General features: G+C 40.5%; 1 protein-coding gene across 5 annotated transcripts in view; it reads right to left on the reverse strand.

The window, feature by feature from the left end:
• Positions 1–17,805, reverse strand: part of LOC129097231 (phosphatase and actin regulator 4A-like) — a 28,994-nt gene extending 11,189 nt beyond the window's left edge. The window contains exons 1-6 of one of the 5 annotated variants that reach the window (XM_054606011.1): positions 17,517–17,805; positions 11,583–11,687; positions 9,452–9,496; positions 1,761–1,931; positions 1,588–1,668; positions 268–1,488 (exon numbers count right to left, since the gene is read on the reverse strand). In XM_054606011.1, the coding sequence (XP_054461986.1) occupies positions 268–1,488; positions 1,588–1,668; positions 1,761–1,931; positions 9,452–9,464 (1,486 nt within the window). In that variant the 5' untranslated portion in view covers positions 9,465–9,496; positions 11,583–11,687; positions 17,517–17,805. Of the gene's footprint in view, positions 1–267; positions 1,489–1,587; positions 1,669–1,760; positions 1,932–6,536; positions 6,880–8,834; positions 8,984–9,451; positions 9,497–11,582; positions 11,688–17,516 lie in introns of those variants that run through there. The other 4 variants (XM_054606010.1, XM_054606009.1, XM_054606008.1 and 1 more) reach the window with 4 other exon arrangements.
• Between the last annotated feature and the right edge of the window lie 200 nt (positions 17,806–18,005).

The following is an 18,005-nucleotide window of genomic DNA, read 5'->3' on the forward strand; positions in this document are numbered from 1 at the left end:
TATATTAAGGAAAAAAAAAAAGATTGTTTTGTTTCTATTCCAGCAGAAATAGTTCTATCTGCATGATAAGAGCTTGAAAACAACAGGGTCAAGTTTGTGTGCCTCATCTAGTCACAAAGTGTGCCGAGATAATGGGACTCCTTGATTTTCCTCAACTTCCTTTTTGCAACACTTTGACTGGGAGGCTCTGAGAAATGACAAAATAACCATGTACTGTCTGTAAAGTATTTCTTTAAGCGTAGAAAAACACAGGCAAGGTTATCTTACCTGAGCGTTCCCTGAACTCTGTCGCCGGGTTGTATCTGGGCAGGGTGGTCCTCTTGTCGGCCTCTGAGGCTAGGCGACCCCGCTTGTTGTCCTCTGAGGAGGTCTTCTGTAGAGGAGGCCGCAAGTCCATCTCAGAGACGGGCCTAGCGATGGCCCGCGGGTCATCCACGGGCCGCTGAGGCTCTGGCTTTTCTCTCCTCTCCTTCTCCTCCCTCTTTTCCCGCTCGTCTCGTCGCTCTCTTTCATTCCTCTTGGCCCAGTCATCGTGTCTGTCCTTATCGTCTCTCCTCTCTCTGTCGTCTCGCCTGTTGTCTCGGTCCTCTCTCCTATCCCGGTCATCTCTTTCGCCTCGCACGTCTTTCCTCTCCCTGTCTTCGGGTTCTCTGTCATCTTTTCTGTCATCTCTGTTCTCTCTCCTTTCCCTCTCGGGCCGTCGATCCTTATCTTTGTCCCTGTCGTCCCTCCTATCTCTATCATCGCGCTCCCTGTGCTCCTTCTCGTCCCGGTCTCTCCGTTCTCTCTCGTCCCGGTCTCTCCGTTCTCTCTCGTCCCGGTCTCTCCGTTCTCTCTCGTCGCGATCTCTGCGCTCCTTCTCGTCGCGATCTCTGCGCTCCTTCTCGTCCCGATCCTTCCTTTCCCTCTCCTCGCGATCTCTCCTTTCCCTGTTGTCTCGCTCTGTTCTTTCATCTTTCCTCTCTCTGTCGTCTTTCCTCTCTCTGTCGTCTTTCCTCTCTCTGTCGTCTTTCCTCTCTCTGTCGTCTTTCCATTCGCGCCTTTCCCTGCGGTCAACTCCCCCATCCTTCTCCTTTTCCTCTCGCAAGTCCCTTCTTTCTATGTCGTCCCTGTTCTTCCTCCCTCTGTTCTCCCTGTCGTCTTTGCCGTCTCGCCTCTCTTCTCTGCGGTTTCGATCGTCCTGTGGAGGTCCTCGGGGTAACGATCCTCTCTTATCAACATCTGAGGGAAGACGGTTTCGTTTGTCCACGTCCTCGGAAAGTCGTGCGTGAGAGTCCACATCCAGAGGTGCCCGGTTACTACGGGAGGCGTCGGACGGCGCTCTGGCCCGACGTTCGTCTACTTGTGGCTGCCAGAGGGGATATACCTTGAGTTCAGATTCCCCTCGAGACACTCGCACCCCTGGCTCAGACATCCTGTCCATGTCCATTGGCACAAGGTGCCCATTTTTCACTGGTGGAGCTTTGGAGTGATTAACATCGTTGCTCTCTGTCCCATGAAGACACAAGAAGAGAAGAACAAATAGTGTTATCCAAAAATGGAGTCAATAGAATATTCTTCAACAAACACAACTAAAGCTCGACCTACCATTTTCTTGGAGATCCTTTAAAACCCCTCTGGCAACCAGCTCTTGGCGACTTTTTCTTACAGAAATTCTTCTTTCCAAGACTGAAAACAAAGAAATAAAAAATATGAAAATAAGTCAGCATAAAGTAATTACAGAAGAGATGTAAAATAACAAGACCTTGTATCCAGCATACCTATCGACGTTTCAGTGAACTTATCACTTGGCTTCTTCTTTCTCCATTTCCAGGGCTTGAAGATCCTCCCCATTTTGGAGAACTTGCCTTTACGTTTGCTCGGAGGCGTTCCCCCTCCGGAGTTTCCTTCTTCACCCCCTGTTGTGCTGTGTTGCAGGTCGACCTCATCGTCTGCGTGAACATGACAAAAAAAACAACAGATGAGTCAGAGATTGACTGCGGTATTTCACAAATGTTAAGGCTCATTTTTTCCATAATGTATTGGTTTCTTAACTTGCCGAAAGGCCAGAGCAGACAATGTAACACATAAAAAGAATGATATGCACCCTTCGAAAGTCGCACATCAGTTACACGTTCAATAAGCTATCCCTGAACAACATTGCAATAATAATACGCTTCACCACATTTAATATAGTCCTATTTTCTTTAACAGAACAGAACAGGTCATTGTGTTCGTGTTTAATGTAACCGATAAGTCCCAGCTATGTTGAGAAACCAAGATATTATTTAGGCTTACCACCGGATTCTTGGCAAGCCTCTATCACAAATTGGGCACAGTGGAATTCATTCTTTGGTCTCACTAAATGCCCACATCCGGATTACCAGTAATTGCTGGTGGCCTGTTGTGACCAAAGCAAACACTACAGTTCAGAAGTGTTTTTAAAAGGCCTACATTTAAAATGACAATATTTATTGAAGCGCTTTCTATAGACTAGCAAATAATCATGTGTGAATTCAATTTCCAAAACATCAGCCAGATATGATGCCATCATGACCGGCGGATAAACAGGCCAAACCGGATTTATCAGAAATTCAATATAGGAGTTGCCTCCCTAATTTTGAGACAATCCTTAACAAAAAAAATTTAAATAGTCCCTTTTTCTGTGGCTGCAACAGACACGCGTTTAGATTCCTGATCAGGTATGCATGTCCAGACATGGGGCAGGGCTCAGGGTTCAGCTCTAAGTGACCGCTTCATTCATCTGTCACAATAAAAAGGACCAAACGTCACAACAAGGCTGGTCCAAATTCCACTCACTGACTTGGCTGCCTCAGCTGTCAGATGAGAGTCAGACGGTGAAATGTGGGCACGGCTTCTTCTGGTATTATTTACAGGGTAGTGGGAATTAATGTGACTTCTGCCATAGTAGTGATAGTTTTATTAAAAAAGGCCAATGGAACATCCTCTGTATTTGTCAGGTTCATCACTGATATCAAAAAGTTTAGATATTTTGGGTTTTAACTAGCGTATTTTCTGAGCAATGTCGACGATAGACAAATAAGTACACAGCTGTGACAGGACAGAAACCATGACAAAAAAAAATTCCCAAGTTGGTTTTATGCTATTGACTAGATAGCAATAACTGGGTGTGAAGTCACTATTGAAAATTCTTAGGTGATGAGTCGCACTGCAGCGTGGCAGCAAACATAGAGCCGACAGAAGGCAGATGGTTTATGTGCAGGCAGGAGGGACGGGGTACTTAGCCACATTTTCACAATTGAATGTACAGTAGGACAGATGAGCTTATTTCTCTCATTAGAGCCGTTTCAGTCGGCATTTTATGACAGTGTGAAGGTGAAATACTCACATCCAGTTCTGATAAAAAAAAAAAAAAGAAATGTGTGCTATGGAGTGACATAACACTAACTGAATTATTTACTTTTAATATTGGCAGGCGATGACTTCCATATACGCATACTCAAGGTCATATGACACAACTCTGTCCATTTTCAGGATGAGGATAATAAAAAAATTTGAAGGCAAAATTAATTGTAAATGCACAAAAGGTCAGTAAGTGTTTGGCAGCCAATATTAACTCATCTTTCTTGTAGTGGATAGTAAGCTGTAATAATTAAAATCAGTCAGGCGTGTAAGTTGTAGTTAATAGAATGTAAAAGAAACTAATTTGACTGGTAGACGCAAGATATGAGAAACGATGAAAAATAAGAATGGGATCCCTGGTGTCCTTCCAGCAACACCGTAACTAAGTGATTTCAGCTGAAACAAACATCCGACAGAGAATCGGGTAACTCACTGATGTTATATGCTACAGGGTTGTCACACAAATGAATTGTTAGCTTTTACAATCACTATAACAACTCAAATCCTGCAGATGAGTTTTTCAAGGTCAGAGATCAATTTAGCCACAATCATGAGTCAGGGAGGAAAGCTAAGGGACAGATTTATTACTTACTAGAAGTTGTAGCTCTTCACCTAACCAGCTCATTGTTGCTACGGCTTCTTTTACCATTCCTTCTTGTTATCTCTCAGAGAAATCAGATCTGACAAATTTTAACCAACCAAGACTTTAGCTTGTTTTCAAGAGAATGGGGAAACATATTTTAGTTTAAACTTGCTCTTTCATCAACAAATGTCTGGGTTAGGCTCTGTTAGGTTAGTGGCTATTATGTTAAGTCCCATCAAATCCATGTCATCAAGACATATTGACAGATGGTAGGGTTGGGCGATATGTCGGTATCTTGTAATTCTCGCAGGATCTCAAAATTCAGCTGCATCCCAATGTAATGTGATTTGGGCAGAGATGGAGGAGGAGAGTGAAGTTGTAAATACAGAGCAGGAGGAGGCATCCCAAACCACGTCTCAACTACGTGATTGGGATATGTACCAAATGTTATGGGTTCTTTCATGGCCCATGCCTCAACCAATTTCATAGAAATCTGTCCAGTAGTTTTTTCATATTCCTGCTGGCAAACAAATTAAATCGTAACCGCAAAAATATTCTCCTTGGCGGTGGTCATAACCTAATCTGGTCCAGTATCTCCCTGACAGATGTATCGCTCTAACTGAATGTGATATCTAGATTACCAGATAGAGGGGGCAACTGCTGACCATGATCATCCAAAACATCTGTACCTTTTTCCCCCGTAAGTGTAAACTTGTTCAGGTTGACTCTGATACAACAGCAATGCGTGCATGGCTACAGCACAACACAGCAATCAACAGGCAGACTGGTTACAACTTGTTGTACAAACACGAGATGAGGCATTGCCAAACTATTGCATTGCTACACTGCATCTTTTATCACATGGTAGGACAGAGAGATGCGTACTCTTCAGCCTTGACCTCCTTTTTAAATTGGCCCTTTGTTTTCACACCACCGATAAAAGCTGGTCAGATTAGGTTGCGTGTCAATCGTTGGTTAGATATTCTTTAGTCCAAGTCTGTTTAGCATACATGTATTTTAATGAGTCTTCTACTGAGACTTTCCTGCCAGATGTTAAATAAAAGGGTTTTTTTTTGCCATGATACACCCACAAATTAGTCACATATCTAAGTGCTGGTTAACTGGCATTGGACCATATATGACCAACTATTGCAGCAATGTTTGTTCATGAAAAACTCTACACTATTAGATATGAAGTAAAGCAGGCCACTGCATGCCTGTGTAAACCCCATGCTGAAATGCAGGGATCATACAGAGGTCATTGAACTCAGTGCAGTGTACTGGCCCTCGCAGCTATTCCTGACCCAGACACCAGCAAGTGTGAACTGGGAGAGGTGGTTTGGCAGCGAACTGGGAGAAAAACTGCTTGGCTGCAACAGAAACAAAGCGTGATGTGGTGACCTTGTACAATAAAGCATGACCAGCTGATATGGCTGCTTTTCACTGAACCGCCAGAGAATTAAAAAGGCAACAAACCCTTACAATCCTACAATGTTTAGACCAAACACTAACACCCAGGCTTCAGGTATGCATCTATCACGTGACTCTAAACAGGGAAAGGTTGTTTCATCCAAACCTAAGACAGCAGTAACATCATGTAAATGTTCAGCCAATCAAACTCAAAGGACTACTAATCAAAAGCATGAAACGTGCACTAACCACCACCCAGCACTTATGCAATACCTTGAAGTCCTTTTGTTAAGTCGTCCCTGTGACTCATGCCAAACACATGACATGATGACAGAATAGTACACCAGAGGCAGAAATAAATTCTGCATAGAGAGCAAATATTCAGCGGAGAGGATGTTATCATGTTACTTGTTGCATTCTGGCAAGAGTGTTGAGAAGTGCTGTTAGCAGAAGCCCCACAGCGAAATGTAAAGCAAATATTGGTCCAACGGATTACAAGTCAACAGCTCCGTTTAACCAACAGTAGGCCAGGATCCACAGCTTAGTGTCAGCACATTTAATGCTATGATACTATGCAGAATAGAGGTGACGGACAGGAGGTGGCCTGTGTTACATAGTTGGTGGATTCCAATAGCTCCAAACTGTATTATTAAAAGAGGATTCATAGAGAGAGAGAGAGAGGATACTCCCTTTGACAGAAAAACTGGTTCTGAAAGTTTGAACTGTTACTATCGTAACCAGAGAGACATGGGCTTTAGGGTTCCCCTTTACACCTATGGACTACAATATGACTTGAGAAGCCAAGTCATTTGATTAAAACATTTAGAAAAACAACCAGATCCACATGAGGGAGATCTGGTGTCAGGTGGTGCCTTGTACTTTTTTTTAGTAAAAGCATCCACAGGGAGATGAAGCGCAGAGTGCAGACAGAGAGATGTTTGTGTGGTTTGCACATTTCACAATCACCACATTCCATCTGCGTGCATTCTTCTATACCCGTCTGAGCCTGCCGCCCTCCAGTTTCTCTCTGCTTTCAGAAACACCTGAATACAGTATCCCCTCGTTGGCTTTTCCATTATGCACAAATGCAAACAAGCCAGCCAGGGTTGTTTACCCCATTTAAAAAAAAAAACCCAGTCAACATGTTCACAGCAACCACAGCCTCTGGTCTTGAACTCACCGGTGTTGTGCTGGGCTGGTTGCTGGGCCACAGTCTCACTGCTAGCACTGTGTCCCATGCTAAGGCTCCTGTCCCAGCTGGCCTGCCGGGCCCTGCCTCTCCTGTGGCCCCGCGGCAGGAGAAGAAAACCTAACGCCACCACGCTCTTCTCCAACCAGACATATATACATATATATATCTCCTGTAACTCAAGACTGTCTTGACTCCTCGCTTGTGTCGTTAAGTCTCCCTTGTCTCTACAGTCTTGCTCCCCCCCACCCCACACCCTTCAGCCTGCGTGATTTGGTCTCTCCCCCGCTTCCTCCCTCCTTCTTTTCCCTTTAAAACACAAACACACTCGCTAAGTTCCTAGGTCCCTCCCTTCTTGGAGCCTCTGACTTCATAAATAAGGTACGCCAATAAGGTAATCCGGCAGATGCCTTTCATTCCAGAGAGCAGATTTTTTTTTCAGGGGCAAAGTTCACAGCAGGCGAGCTTTGAGGTTTGGTCAGCCGAGCCGTCAAGCTTTAACGGGATTTGCAATGCAGTGGGGGCCCCCCCTGCAAGCACCACTCCACAGACTGACAAAACACTACTCCCTGAAGGGCGAGGGGCGGACTCTGCCCGGGTGAGGTTACTGGAGAAGTGGAAGGTGAGCCGATCCAAGGTGGAGCTCAAAGCCAGAGAGGAGGAAGTGACACAGCGGCGGTGTCAAATGACTCTCCAGGGTTTGTCATTTTAAACTTAGAAATGCATGTCCGATAACTGATAACACTATGATTAGATATTAACGACTCGGTTTTACAACTACACCAGATTTATTTCACGATATGGGAATCTTTTGATTAGAACTTTTTTTACCCATTGGTTTTAGAAATACAAATTTGGAGCTGTGTCTTCCTTTTACATACCATGTCTCTCTTAATGTTTTTGAAACAAAACTAACAATATCTTTAAATAAAGTGCCAAACACATCCTGAAAAAAACAACCTGAGCAGACACAAGGCCAGAACTTGTCTAGAGGCCTTAATATCACAAACAAATCCACCATGCAGGAGAGAAACGTGGCAGTCTGAACATTTCTATCAGAGCACTGTGTGATAAGGTTATATGTAATCAGTGTGTGGGAGGAAGAGGAGGCCCTCCCTGCGTGTTAGAGATACAAATGGAAACATGGAAAAAAAGGATGTTAACCTTCTAATCAACTGCTAATAAGAGAGAACTTGGTTTATAGAAAACGATCCAAGTTTACTCAAAAGGACAAGCCAGAGTAGTAACCTGTTGCTGACAGTGAGATAAGATTAGTATATTTGCTTAACAAAAAGTACGCTACAGCTACTATATTGGGATGTTAGCGATTTAGTTAAAAAAGGTTGAAATAGGAAAAGGTTAGGTAAGGAGTGAGCTAGACTGAGCTTAAAGAAATTAAATCCATCATAAGAAGCTGATTTCATAAAAAGCTACACCACAGTTGCTCCCTCTGCAGTTCAATCAAAGCTACAGCATGAGAGCGCGACCCTTGACTCAGGAATGACAGGAATGCAGGACCCCAAGCCAGCCTTTTGGTAAAAGGACTCTAAAATAAGGACAATCATCCAGGAAATCATTAGTAAAACAAGAGAGGGAACACAAACTATGCCAACTTCTAAATTACGACTCATCCTGACACTGAAATCATTTTCACTCTTTCCAAAGAGCAGCAGCAGATGGAGACAAACCAAACTTTTTTTTCTTTCCTTCAGGCTTGTAAGCAATCCACTCTCGACATGGGAACATGAAGCCCAGCTGAACAAAACCATGACTCACACAAATACTATCGCAATGTGTCATCATGACAACCCCAAAACATTCAAATACTAAGATGACGTGACACAAGCCAACGCGTTATATGACTCTGCCCTCTTAGATCAAATTACAAGAACATGTGAAGTGTTGTTGTTGCCCAACAGCCCTGCGTTCTAGTCCGAAACGCATGTCTTTAAGAAAAAGGCCATGGAGGACGTGCAGTTTATTTTTAATGCCTGAACACAAGACCAGGCAGGGATGAGTAGATCGAGCCTCACTAATCTGTTCCTGCCATGGCCCAGTTGCCTATAAAGGGATCATGGAGCTGTCTTGGCATTTCAATGGACCAAAGCAATACCTGATCATTTCATTTCAATACTGTCCCAATGATTGTATAACTAGTATTTTCTCCTTTTTTCTTCTCTATATATAAACAAAGGCTATTTTGTCAGTCTAAAAAAGAACATTATAGTTTGACTGAACTGAAATATAAATCTTCAGCATTTAACATCCAATATCAGAAAGTTTACTCACGAATACATTCAGACTGAACAGCCATCCTTTGGTATATTCCCACTAGAAAAAATACACTGTATCTGTTCAGCCTATGGAGAAAAAACAAGATCCTCTGGGCTACAGAAGTGTATACGGGGTTTGTTGAGGTCCGTCAATGACCGAGGACAGCGGTGAAATAGACACAAGGCCACGAGTGACACCGAGAGAAGCCGTCTGCTCTGCTAACCTACAGGTGTGTCCTCTGGGTGAGGGCCAATCAGATAGCTCCAGTGTCAACAGAACAATGCGTCACACAGCCAACCCCTTAATGGATAGCTTCATAACCCAACACTCTGTTTGTTGACTCACCACTTTCTGTCATCATGATACTATCTTTTTTGATAACACCAGTCTCACTACAGCCCACATGTACACACTAAATCAAAATCAGCTGGAATGATTCATCCTAAAATGATAATGAGGTTTGTTTTATATCTTTTATACAAAAAAGGTATCCAAAAGGTTCTTCAGATTTGTTTGTCTTTAATCTACTGCCGTATTTATCCTTTCCAGCACAATTTAAAAAGTATGACATGCTTATAGTATTAAAACTACAAATTTACATATAAATAAATAATAAATAAATAAAATCTTACCAGGATTTTCCATCACAGTGTCCAAAACTCAGCAGTCAGTAGCTTCTGAAACAAATGAATAAATGGGATCATTATGATATTTACAAGAATAACAATACTGTGACACAACACAACAGATTACTTCGTTAGAATATGTTGGTGTGTATAACTACAAGATTTTTTGGGGACACAGTATCAACAAGTGTTTCATTTCATGAATTCATCTCAATTGTCATCACTCTGAAAACAATCTGACCTAATTAACAGCTGGTACAAAACAAGAATGCACTGAAATAAAAGATCATTTCATCAAATCTAAAAGTGTAGTGGTTGGGGGACTACGCCATTCAAGAGCAGCCAATATTAAAGTTTACCTTTACAGAAATTAACAAAAGTTATTCCAATCATTGAAGACTCCAGATTTCCATTATTAGTCAGTAAATCAATGAATGACTCTCAAGGCACTTCAATAGATTGGATGTTCTCTGCAGTTAATTGGGAGCAAATTGAAGCTGAACAAAGCTCTGTTGTGTTAGCTGAGACAAAATAGTGCACTGATTAGCTCACACACTAACCTTAAATATTTTGCCAGACTATTAGGCAAACTAATTTCACAATCATGTACAAAAACACGAATCTCATCTGTATGAATTAAATTATGTGATTTTTTTCCATTGTGATTTACTGTGCAAGGCATTTAAAAAAGGAAAGAAAACATCCAATAACCCCTTGAAATACACCAAAGTTCTGAATAATTGAAATTAGAAATAACTTTTATTAAAGTCCAGACACCAGGATGCTTGTTGGAACTAAATGATGCAAATTACCTCAACAATTCAACACAAAAATCCAATGAATAGCAAAACGAGCTCAGTGTTTTACTATGACTGTGTGTGTTTGAAGCAGCGACACCTGCTAATTAAGTGACGCTAACAAGCTATGTGAAATTTCATAGCCCACAGCTACCACTATAAAAGTCAAATATGTGTTGCTTACAAGTCTCGTTGCTAAATTAGTTAATTTGAAAAGCTCATCTGAGGGTTGTTACCACTTAAGTCAGGTTTACTTCAGTAAACCAGGCTTATTTTCAGGAAAATCTGTTTCATAAAGAAGGTTGCTATAGGGATTTGATAACTTATCGTGAAAACACGATGGCGCTTAATGTATCAGGGCTGTAAACCCCTTAACAAATTTGCCTCTCATCCAAATTATATCTAGATCTGATTTAACCTTATTACATTTACACCTGGCATTGATATGCATTTCAGTGTGGTCAACACGCATCCCTGACCACCTATGGCGGTGGTTTGGCTGATCACATCAAAAACACTCCGCAATGAATTTTGGGTTAATTTACACCTTTACTTTCATGGGGTAAAGCACTGTCCATTTACAATCTGATCAATCAAAACGCATTTTAAAAAGGTAAGGCGTAAAGGGGGTATAAGTTTTAAAGTGAAGCACTTCATAAACCAGCCTTGACTTAGTCCGACCTAATTAGCTCCAGCCAGTTTTCTCTTGTAATAGTACTTTTTTTTCTTTTTTAGCATTGGTCAGCAAATCATTAAACTAGCTGTTTAATGATCTGTCAATCACACATCCAATGGCACACTGAGGAGCAGTACTGTCGAAACTCTCAAGGCTGTGATGAAACAGGACATAAAGAAGATTAACAGGTAGGAAGCAATTCAAATACTTGACAAGGAACTGATGACAGCAACATCCACACTTCCTTTGAATGTACTCTCCCAGCTGGGCGATGGGAACAATCATAGTGTCAAGACGAGGACGTCAAAATCAGTAGGTGCGGTTACATCACGCACAAACAGGGGATGGTCCTAACGGCAGTATCAGGCTGCACTTTGGAATGTCAAAAGTCCCTTGACAGCAAACTGGTAAAACCCAGTCTGTGTGACTGAATAGACTGCACAATGTGTACACTGCAGCATAAAAGGGAAAGTGTAGCATGGCAGGCAAGTATTTGACCTTCTTATCAACTGGTCTAGGCCAAGTTCTTATGCATTGATAAAGTGCTTTTTCTCTGTGAATTCAGCTGTAAAAAAAGGTAGTTGGGATGAGGTAGTGCAAGAAGACAATATTAGCTCAGCTTCTTTCATAAGCTATAAAATGCTGTCTTGTTACACCTACTTACTTCTACTGAAGATCATTGATCGATGATAAAATCTTCTACATAAGCTATCCGTGAAATCTGGCTGTGATTACTGGTTCCAGCAGGAGAACAGCAAAGTGATTACGGCTGTAAAATATACAAACAAACAGGAACATGTATCAGGAGGACTCGTAGTCAACTTCCTTCATTGCGCTGGGTATTTTTTTTCAAAAAATAATCTGAAAACATGCTCAGTTTATTAGATAAGGTTTTGTCGGATGCCATTTTCTTGGATTGTAGCACAGATAATTGTCTCACCATTGACAAAATCATAAAATATGAGATCATTACCCTACGTGCAAACTAAAGAGGCAACAGTGCCTTAAACTTTTAAAATCAGCTGGTTTCAGCTTTCTCAAGAGCAGCCAACCCTCCGCTTGGTCAGCATTGGTTCAGTCCAACTGGTTTGACAAGTCTTGGTGTACAGTGTACACACAACATATGCTCAACAGCTGCAGGCAAGACTACGTGTCAGTACTGTACACCACTTCAAAAAGATCTATTTAAAAAGGCTAGTGTCCACAACGCTTTTGTGTATGTCACTGCTAAATTTCCCCTCGGTTTTTCCCTGAAATGTCCACAGGAATGATCATCTAGACAAAAACAATACACACATGTAGCCAACAGGGCACATGAAAGAGAAAATCTGTTGGAACACAATTTTTTTTGTATTATTTTGTCTGGATTTCTATGGCATAACTTACTCTAATACACAATCTAATTAACAATGGTAGCCCTATAAGATTCAGTTCATTACCACTTCAAATAAAACATTCTCCATTCATTATTGATTGCTAGCAACCTTCCAGTAAAGAGTGAGAAGTTGATACATACTAAGACTCACAAATAATTCACTAGATAAAGTTCAGCACCACTGCAACCCAATTCTGTTCTCAAATGTCCTCCCGGTGCACTGGGCCCACGTGACAACTATCTGGTACAGGCTGGCAGCAAAGCAAACACAGAGGTGAGTTAATGTGCACCGCTTTGTGTGCACAAACGCCGGTAAACTGGAGCAGCTGAGCCAGGGCTCTCAGTCCCCGCATTGTAATAATGTAAGCCCTCAGAATACCGTGTGAACATGTACAAACCCACAGGCTCACACCTAGCTTTGTCATTATTTTACACAGAATCCAAAGGTCGAGGAGGAGATAGCCTGTTATCTTAGGTCCCGTTTCAAGTGATTGCTTCCTTGCGTCTGTGAATCAGACAAGCTCACATGAAATTTCTCAGAATTAGAGAACACGGAGTACAATTTAAAGAACAGGAGGCAGAATGGCTTCCAGATTTTCAGGTTTGGTAACAGGATAAGGAACAGCGGTATTTCAGTAAGTGTAAGTGCACGTCCTTGAGGATGAATAAAGAGAACTGGAAACAGCGTTGGAGGCGTGCTCCTGTTTTTCCTATGCAAGTTGTTTAGTGGCACATAAAGCAAAAAGAGTTTGACTACCAGGAAGAAATTATCAGGATCTTTTGGCGATCGTCCAAATCAATTTGCGCACTAACCTTTTCCTTTATTTTGCATATTTATTAATCATGCAAGAAGCAAGACAATACAAACCTGATCAGATGCTGTGTTTTCTATTTTATGCCTCAGATTTTGTCTTCATCATAAAATTCAACCTCTTGTTTCCTGTAGTTCACATATCTAAGAACCCACATTTTTACTAAAAGGCAATAATCTGAGGCTTGTGGGAAAAGGTAGGATTTTCTTTTGATATTTTTTCCAAACATAAGAGCATATTTCTTCAAAGAAATCTTTGAAAATAAAAAATAAATTGGTAACCAAGGAGTAATTCACACTCATAAATCAAAGCCACAGGTTTGACCCCCAATATCAACAGGCATCATACTTATTGGATAAGCCAACTGCCAGACTAGCTTCTTGCCATCAAAAGAAAACACAAATACAATGCACATCATCTAAGACAGTCACCACTGCCTCTAAATTCAAAGTGTTCAACAATATAAAACCAAGTCCAAGACTTTTTGTAATGATAGTAGCAATTAAATCGGTAAACAAACTCCGATAGAGTAGATTTTAATGAAATCAAAAAGCTGTTTTATGATAACCAATCATGTTGCCTTAGCAAAGCAATGATAACTTTAGATTGCTCAATGTTGAATGAGGCATTTCATACTCAGATGTGCTCCGTTTGCACTGACCTGGTAGTTCATCATTTTTTACACAATCCTGCTTGTTCACTGTGAGCTCCCAATTAGCTCATTAAGTTCTCCCAGTTCATTGGATAAAAGAATGGAGCACTGCAGAGCTTAGTGGAGTACAATCAGCCAGTGAGCCAAGTTCATTCTGCCAACTTGGCAATCGCTCAATGAAGCACCGAGCTGGAGTTTGTTTGGAACTGAGCTGCTTGTATGTTAATGACCAACTGTGGACAGCTTGCTGATAATGGCGTCTGATTATATAAGTCCGACACAGATCCGCAAGTTTGAAATGCTCCCACTGTACACGCCATGGTAGCTTGTTTTTCCAAATTCAATCACTTTCATAATTTGTTCCCTATCTCACAAATGTCCTAGAAATCAGGCCATACTTCTTCTGAGGCTGCACAATACATTTAGTTATAGTTTAACATGGAAAAGTTTTGATCGAGCCCACATCTTCCAGACTTTTTTTTCCCTTCATGTGCAGTAGCACAAGAGAAAATAGCACAAATGACAAACTATTCCTATCATACAACGTTAAGAATTCATTCCTGTATATGCACTAGGAACTTATATCTTGGCAAAAATGCCTTTCCAAAACATTCCGCATAGAAATGGTAAAAAAGGTTTTTGAGACATATCCTCACCGTCAGATAAATGGAATGGAAGCATTTACCTATTCTGCTGCAGTACAAATGACCTCCAACAGGTTGGATAGCTGCCATAAACTGTGTTATTGCAAACAAGACTACACTTATGTGAGCCATGGTTGGTGTTCATTTCACACCAGCTGACTCCTCTAAAAAAATCAATGCCAATCCCCTGGCTGCAACATGCCCCATCACCATCAATCTCTCAACCCCTTTCAAAAATTGTTACCCACCTTTTTTGCATCTAGATGGGGGACGAAATTTACTAACACATCCTCTGCCTGATTAGCGAGGTGTTATCCCTCTCAGATGCGACAATCCACTATCTGTATACAAAGCCCAATAACACGGCTGACCTGATTACAATGCCGCCCATCTAGAACAAATACAATGCGCAGCAGCTCCCTTTGTCTTCCCTCTTTTTAAGTCTGTGGTGTCCTATAGGGCGTACTGCAGCTTTCAGTCAGTACTAAAAGCTCTTGATGCTTGTTGGAACAAGTAGACGGGCCTGTGAATGGAATGCAGAGGAATGTTTCACAAAAGAGGCAAGTTGCTTCCCTTGCAGCCAAAACAGTTCACACCTGAAGCCATTGTAGTGTAATAAAGGGCTGCAGCCATCATGCAAAAAGGGGTCTGAGGACTCAGTGACGTACTAAAGGTAAAAACTGTACCGGTCCAACCTACCTCCTGGACCTCCTCACCCCTCAATCCACATCCAAGACACTTAGGTCAGGCAACTCCAACATCCTTGCGGTTCCCCGGACAAAGCTGGCAACCATGGCAGATCGTGCTTTCTCTTCGCTGGGGCCACGCCTATGGAATAAGCTCCCGGAGAAGATCAGGGCCTTAGACTCCCGAACGCCTCTTTTAGAACAAATCTTAAAACTCACCTGTTCGTCTCTGCCTTCCCCTAAGGTCTTGGCTTTGTGTACAGTACCAGTCAGAAGTGTGGACACACCTTCTCATTCAATGGTTTTTCTTTATTTTTATTTTTTTCTACATTGTAGATTAATATTGAAGACATCCCAACTATGAAGGAACACATATGGAATTATGCGGTAAACAAACAAATGCTCAACAAACCAGAATATGTTTTAATATTTTAGATTCTTCAAAGTAGTTGAATGAGAAGGTGTGTCCAAACTTTTGACTGGTACTGTAGTTTAGATTGCGTTTCTTGGGTAGTTGTTCAGTTTTAATATATATTCTTAGATTTTATCATAATTAAATGAATTCATTTATTTTCATTTTTTATTTGTTTTTAGCATTTTATTATTACTATTATTATATTTGATTATTGTGGTTGTACAGCACCTTGAGATTTCATTGTATTTTAAAGTGTGCTATATAAATAAAATCCATTATTATTATTATTATTATTATTATTAAAAGAATAACATAACAAGAATTTAAATAAATGAATAAAATGGGGCCTAATGTTCACACAGCTGTTAAGGGTATTGGAGAAAACAAGTCAGCCAAACATCTGCCACTATAAATGGACATATACCAGCACAACCAGCTCTGCTCCCATTAGACCACACGACACTAATACACTGTGCAATACAATAATTATAATAGTTTCTGTCTGTATATATATAATATTTCAGTTACTGTGGATTCTTTACTGGGGTTTTTTTATTCCTCATTTGCTCATTTATAATACTTATTTTGATCTTGTTTTTTTTTACTATGTCTCTTGTTTGCACTATCCTCTATGCTGCTGTAATCCTGTAAATTAAAAAGTAAAAAGACTAATAAAGGATTATCTTATTTTATATCGTCTCTGTGCTCAGTTTTTACTGTTACATGCTGTTCTTGTATTTACCTTTGCTGCTTACTTTTCCTGCCACATCAATAAATATCATCTTATCTAATACCAAAACAATTCTGTGCAATATAAATACACTTTGCAATAATAGTTATAAAAGTTTCTGTCTGTATATATAATATTTCAGTTACTGTGGATTCTTTACTGTTTTTTTTTTTTATTGCTCATTTGCTTATTTCTAATACTTATTTTGATCTTGTTTTTTCACTACGTCTCTTGTTTGCACTAAACAAGAGACTGCTGCTGTAATCCTTTAAATTTCCCCGCTGCGGGACTAATAAAGGATTATCTTAGTTTACCTTATCTTTGTGTTGTTTAGATTGCGTTTCTTGGGGTTAGTTGTTCAGTTTTAATATATAAACTCTTAGATTTTATTACGATTGAATGAATTCATTTATTTTATTTGTTTTTAGCGTTTTACTATTATTATATTTGATTATTGTGATTGTTTGACAGCACCTTGAGATTTCATTGTATTTTAAAGTGTGCTATATAAATAAAATCCATTATTATTATTATTATTAAAAGAATAACATGACAAGAATTGAAATAAATGAATAAAATTTGTTGTATAGTATGTGTATTTATTGTCTGTGTAGTTGTATAGTATGTGTATTTATTGTCTGTGTAGTTGTATAGTATGTGTATTTATTGTCTGTGTCTGTGTAGTTGTATAGTATGTGTATTTATTGTCTGTGTAGTTGTATAGTATGTGTATTTATTGTCTGTGTAGTTGTATAGTATGTGTATTTATTGTCTGTGTAGTTGTATAGTATGTGTATTTATTGTCTGTGTAGTTGTATAGTATGTGTATTTATTGTCTGTGTAGTTGTATAGTATGTGTATTTATTGTCTGTGTAGTTGTATAGTATGTGTATTTATTGTCTGTGTCTGTGTAGTTGAGCTGCTGCAACACTTGAATTTCCCCCATGGGGATCAATAAAGGAATATAATAAAAATAAGGCCTAATGTTCACACACCTGTCAACACAAAGCATCAGACAGGTGACATTACAGGTAGAGCATGAAATATTGAGTAATAACTGTACTATACACAGTGTGAACACAGTCCCTGTCCCTGTCCACACCTCCCTCCAGCACTAGATTTGTGTGCTAAAGATAGAGACTAGCACAGCCACAATGCTAATCCTCAGCTAGCTCAAGTTAGCCACAGCCAGCAACAGGTAGCTCCCTTTAGCATTAGCTCTGTTAGCTAACCTGAACTAGCTTCAAAGAGACAGGTGTGTTACGTCACATAGAGGCTACTCACCTTCCCCTGTGTAACAGCTTAACTTGTGTTGAAGTGTGTCCACGTGTTTTGTCCTGGATATCGTGCCTTGGTTACTTTTGACACTTGTCCATCACAGGGAGAGGAAAGCGGAACTAGCTCCACTAACTTTACCTTTTTCACCCCCAAATAAAGTCGCAAAAAGTCACTTTGTGTGGCCGGTAGAGACGACAACGCCACCACACATCGATTGAGTTGAACACAGAATGCCGAGAGGACCGCCTGGTGCAGGTGTTTCAATGTTTGTTTGTACTTTTGCTGTCAAAAGGTGTTGCACGGGTAACTCTGTAGGAAGATTAAGTGCCGTCGCGCATGCGCACTGCTCAGCAGAGTTAGAACCAGAGCGGTTTAGTTAGAGTCACGTTGTTAAGAGTTCCCGGATGTAAGTCGCGTACAGTACCCAGACACACCTTTTCATTCAATGGTTTTTCTTTATTTTTATTTTTATTTTTTTCTACATTGTAGATTAAT

This window comes from Anoplopoma fimbria, chromosome 10 (assembly GCF_027596085.1).
Source record: "Anoplopoma fimbria isolate UVic2021 breed Golden Eagle Sablefish chromosome 10, Afim_UVic_2022, whole genome shotgun sequence".
Lineage (NCBI taxonomy): Eukaryota > Metazoa > Chordata > Actinopteri > Perciformes > Anoplopomatidae > Anoplopoma > Anoplopoma fimbria.